Below are 5,107 nucleotides of genomic sequence, written 5' to 3' on the forward strand. Positions count from 1 at the left end.
TCAATGCATTTCATGGATTTTGAAAATTCATAACTCCAAATTTATGTGCTCTTCACTTGTTTCTCAATAAATTACTTACGGGTAAAAGAATGCCATCGACTTAAGTGGCTAATAAACTAACGTACAGATCAATGGGAGGTCGCACAGAAGCATCTTTAACATATGGGTGATAGCACAGTTTTATCGTGCCCATCAATCTAAACATAGACACATGTAAGTGGGTAACTTTATTTTCCTGTTACTTTTATTCCGTGAATTTATCAAAACCAATCATATTAGTACACGTGCCAAAGTTGCATTGGAAGTGGATGCACACTAAACAGCTGAAAGCACAAAAGCAGAGCTGACTAACTGATTCCATGTCCTCCTCGATCCCATCGCCCACCATGCATACGTTTTTATATATATATATATATAGCTATCAAATAGATATCGAGAGTCGACTTAGAGAAGGGTTGATAGAAGATGATGTCGCTGAAGGGATTAAATCCTCCGGATCAGTTTCGAACCCTGACTCGACCCCGATCCGTCCACGCTCTCAGATCACTGAATCGCCGTGGAATAGCGGTCGTCTCTTGCTGTTCTTCATCTGTGGGGCGAAGTTGTGATCTCTCCATTTCGAAACAGATAAACGGTTCGGGAGAAGCATCAATCGGGTCGACCGATGAATCCGTAAACTTGGCAGACCAATTCCGGTTTGGGAGGTTGACTGATGATATGCTGGCCTATAAGAGGAAATTTGTAGTGAGATGGTATGAGGTTGGGTTCAATAATACTGCTGCAGTTATAGCCATTACCAATCTCCTTCAGGTGAGCTATGTTTTTTTGTTTTTTGTTTTTTGTTTTTGTTTTTGTTTTTGTTTTTTTGTTTTGTTTTTTTTTATATAACGAGTTTCAATTACCAATATTCTCTCTCTGTTATGGGTATCAATCGGTCGAGCCTAATGAGGTCTCACCATTTTTTTCCCCTCGCACTATGACCACCTAAATAGATAATTGGGCTTGCATGTGGAATGCATGGGCTTTTATTAACAGTCAGTCAAGCATTAACCAAACTATAAATAATTGAATTAAATTAGCCTTAAATGGATTATTAAGCCATTTATCTCTAAACATGGAATCCGGATCAAGTTCACACATGAAAACAATCTCGTACGTCCTTGGTCAATGAATTTAAAATCTATTAAATGAAGAGAGAAAAAGTGGATTTTAAGTCCACGGACCAAGGGCGTACAAGATTCTTTGGTAGGACTTCTGTTCTATTATCCTTACTTATACCTCCATAATTAAATGCCTATGTTGTAACTCTTTTTAAGCCAATTTTTTGAAACTCTTTTAAGTCAAATTTAATTTATTTTAATTTCCCTACTATATTATCAAATCTAGGAAGCTGGATGCAGTCATCTTCAATGCACAGGGTACTCGAAAGATGGGATTGGGACAGGCGACACCATGAGAAAGATGCATCTGATATGGGTGACTACTCGAATGCAAATTGAACTTCACAAATACCCAACATGGTGGGTGGATGGGTTCTTTATCACTTTTACTTCAAAATACTGATATGAGCTTTGTTTGCTTTGTTTGCTTGCTTTTTGGGCTTGAACTTGATATTTTGATTTTGTAAATCTAATACCAAATGATAGGGGCGACGTGGTTGAGATTGAGACATGGTTAGAACTGGGAAGAGTTACGGGCAAACGTGATTGGATTATCAGAGATGCCACTGGTGCAGTTATTGGGAGAGCTACCAGGTATTTCCTTTGTTGTTTAATACTGTTTACTTTCTAGGATTAAGATCCTCTCCAGCCCGATGGATGGAGTGTATTGACGTAATATTGAGACCACCCTAATTGGAGCGAGAGTTTTCTCTCTCTCTCTCTCTCTCTCTCTCTCTCTTCTGTTTTCTTTCTCCTTATTTCTCTCTCTGGCCAGTGAGTGATACAGGTTTAGAAGAACTCAACCCCATAAATCGGCTTATAAGGTGAGGAGACTCGAGACCCAATATCATATCAACCCACATCAATTCTCATTGAAAACCGATATGAGATCAGACTCCCATATGGTTGATATATGATCATAACATATCATCAAGCTTCCAAACTCGACATCCATGGCGACCACTCTGAATTAAGTAACCCTATATAAGTGGCTCTCACTCTATTCCAGGGTTTCTGCTTGGCAGCAAGTAGCCCTTCCATGCGAGAGAAAGAGAGAGACAGAAACTTTCACTCATATTTCTCCAACACCCCTCGGGCTGGAGATCTTTCTCTCTCTCTCATAGTGCAGTATAAAATATAATTTGGAGGTAGAAAACATATAAAAACAAACTGAAGTATTCATAGCATCTATTATGAATGAGTTTTTCTAGATTTTATTTCTTCTCATTAATATATTAATATATAGTAAAGTAGATAAGGCATTAATTGTTGATATCACTCCAAAAACATTATGGTTCTCTTACCCACTAATAAGAGTGTCAATTGGTTCAATTCCCCATCTGTGCATCTGCAATTTAAGTGGAGATCATGGCGGTGGGTTACTGCACTAGTCTCCCCGAGGAATAGTCAAGGTGCGCGTAAACTGATCCGGGCACTTTGATTAATAGAAAAAAAAAGAAGAAAAGTGTCAATTGGTTTAGTTCAGTTCAAGATACAGTGTGGGAAACTAAAATCAAACCAAAGCGGAATTAAGAGCCTATTTTTCAAGTTAAACTTAGTTTTTATTGGGTTTTCATCAAGTTTAGAATTTTTTTTGTCTTTTTTTGGAAAATTAAAAGTTTGGTAAAATGATCTTAATGATCATATGATGAAAGGCGGAAAGGAAAAAAGAAAACTGTAAGTCATATGATGCATGGTTGCAGTCCATGCTGTTTACATTCAGTGCTAGAACTAACTATTTGTTGGTTCTTATGTCAGAAACCTTAAGTACAAATTTCATCCAGATTGGACTACTTTAATCTGTCATTCTGGGGATATTTTCTTCTCTAACTGTTTAATAAGAATGCAATAGATATTGGAATGCTCCAAAATTTTGACTTTTCATTCGGCCTTGAATACCTCCTCAATGATGGAAAGTATATATCAGATCCAATACATTTTCCTCTACATGGCTATCCTCTATCTATCTATCTATATATATATATATTCATGCAAGGAAAATATTACTGTTATGATATCTGGCTCAAATTTGATTAGATACATAATTTTGCTGCAGCAAATGGGCTGTGATGAACCAAGACACGAGACGACTCCAAAAAATGGGCAAAGATGAGCTTGATGATCTTCCAAATTACTGTCCACGAACAACACGGTAGGTGTACTTGGTAAAAAAAAAAAAAAAACCAGTGCACAAGGCTCCTCCTACTGGTTTGGGAGGGGCAAATGTGTTTAGTATTATAATCTCAAATAATATATTTTTGTCGAGAAAATTTTGTAGTTAATTCATGAGAGGGCAGATCTAACCAAAGTTAAAGTTTGGGTGATCATAGATTAAGATTATTGGATATGATTGATCTAATTAAATGCTATGGTTGTGCCCCATTCAGGTTAGCTTTTCCAGAGGAAAATAATAGTAGAATGAAGAAAATTCCCAAGCTTGAAGAACCTGCACAGTATTCTACACTAGGGCTTAAGGTAAAAGTCTTTTAACTATTCTTAACATTGAACATTAATTCAAGTTCTCAGTTTTGCCTTGGAAAACTGCAGCCTAGAAGAGCTGATCTAGACATGAATCAGCATGTGAACAATGTCACCTACATAGGATGGGTTCTTGAGGTCAGTAATACTCAGTAGAGATGCTTTTATTGTCACTTATTTGTGTTCTTTTATATGCTTAAATTAATAACATCAACTTCTATATGAACAGAGCATGCCTCAAGAAATTATTGACACTCATGAAGTTCAAAAGGTGACACTAGATTACAGAAGAGAATGCCAACAGGATGACATGGTTGATTCACTCACTAGTATGGAACTAGTAATGGAAGGTTCAGAAGTAGTTGCAGAGCTTAGTGGGAGTAAAAATGGGTCTCTCATTGGGAGGAAACATGAAGAAGACTGTTATCAGTTCTTGCATTGCTTGAGAATGTCAAGTGGAGGACCGGAAATTAACCGCGGTCGCACAGAGTGGAGAAGGAAACCAATAGGTTGAATCCACAATGTATTTTTTCTTACTATTCAACTGAAGGAATACAAGAAGTTATGAATCAGTAAAAAAACTTATTATGTATAGAGGGAGAGATTATCTCGGACCTTGGATGACTTTATATACTTAGTTGGACGTCTCTGTCTTACAACTTAAGCTTTTGGATTGGACACTTCAATATGAGACCATCATGCCTATATCATGATATAATTCCACGTTGAGCTTCTGTATTTCTGAGAGCTCTTTTGTTTGACTGAGAGTAATTTAGCACAATTCAAAATGCACTATTCCTCTGTCTTTGTTTGTGATAGGGGTGAGGTAGGGTTGGGCAATGGCAATAATCTTAACTTCTAGGTGGTGTAAGGCAGTAGGGTTTTTACCTTTGCCTTATAAGTTGAAGGCTTGGATAAGGATTTGGCCTTATCCATAATGTTAATTAGGGCTTATTGTTGGCATATGATGTCTTGTATTCCATCGCAGTTTAATCCAGGATTGATTAAGCCCTCCCTCTCCAAAAAAAAAAAAAAAAAAAAAAGGGTCTTTTAAGTAGACTGAGAGGTGTGATCGCATTTGACCCAATTCTCCATTGATAGTGAAACAGAATTTCATCTCATCGAGGACATAGGCAATCATATTGAATCTCATAAATTTGTATGCAATGTGTGATTACTTGTTCCTATTTTCCTATTATTTTCTGCATCATTTTAGGGTTGTGTTTCTACACTTATAAAGCATTATCATGGTTAAACTTTGAGTTGTGTTTTAAATTTTGGGCTTAACGAATGGTGTTTTAATGGGTTGTGACTTATGGTGGGCTTATGGATTGTGTAGTTTGAGTAAATATAGGGAGGGTATGTGGATTGGGCGGGCTAATATTTCAAATTCCATTATACATTAAGGGTTTAATTCCCCCATAACACCAGATGAAATTGGAAACTGCACATAGACACCCCTTCCCTAC

At 37.0% G+C, this 5,107-nt stretch overlaps 1 protein-coding gene across 1 annotated transcript; it reads left to right on the plus strand.

The window, feature by feature from the left end:
- The first annotated feature begins 432 nt into the window (after positions 1–432).
- Positions 433–4,441, plus strand: LOC122063453 (oleoyl-acyl carrier protein thioesterase 1, chloroplastic-like). The gene is made up of 7 exons (XM_042627157.1): positions 433–810; positions 1,387–1,520; positions 1,647–1,754; positions 3,217–3,312; positions 3,548–3,635; positions 3,708–3,776; positions 3,868–4,441. Exons 1-7 carry the CDS (start codon positions 466–468, stop codon positions 4,150–4,152), a joined length of 1,125 nt encoding a protein of 374 aa, XP_042483091.1. The 5' UTR covers positions 433–465; the 3' UTR covers positions 4,153–4,441.
- Positions 4,442–5,107: the final 666 nt, after the last annotated feature.

Source organism: Macadamia integrifolia, unplaced genomic scaffold (assembly GCF_013358625.1).
Source record: "Macadamia integrifolia cultivar HAES 741 unplaced genomic scaffold, SCU_Mint_v3 scaffold1326, whole genome shotgun sequence".
In the NCBI taxonomy this organism is placed as follows: Eukaryota; Viridiplantae; Streptophyta; class Magnoliopsida; order Proteales; family Proteaceae; genus Macadamia; species Macadamia integrifolia.

Bases quoted from the DNA above. Each gene is read 5' to 3' on its own strand.
- LOC122063453 (XM_042627157.1), top strand. From the start codon at position 466: ATGATGTCGCTGAAGGGATTAAATCCTCCGGATCAGTTTCGAACCCTG. The intron at 811-1,386 runs GTGAGCTATGTT...TATCAAATCTAG, and splicing joins CCATTACCAATCTCCTTCAG to GAAGCTGGATGCAGTCATCT. The intron at 3,636-3,707 runs GTAAAAGTCTTT...GGAAAACTGCAG, and splicing joins ATTCTACACTAGGGCTTAAG to CCTAGAAGAGCTGATCTAGA.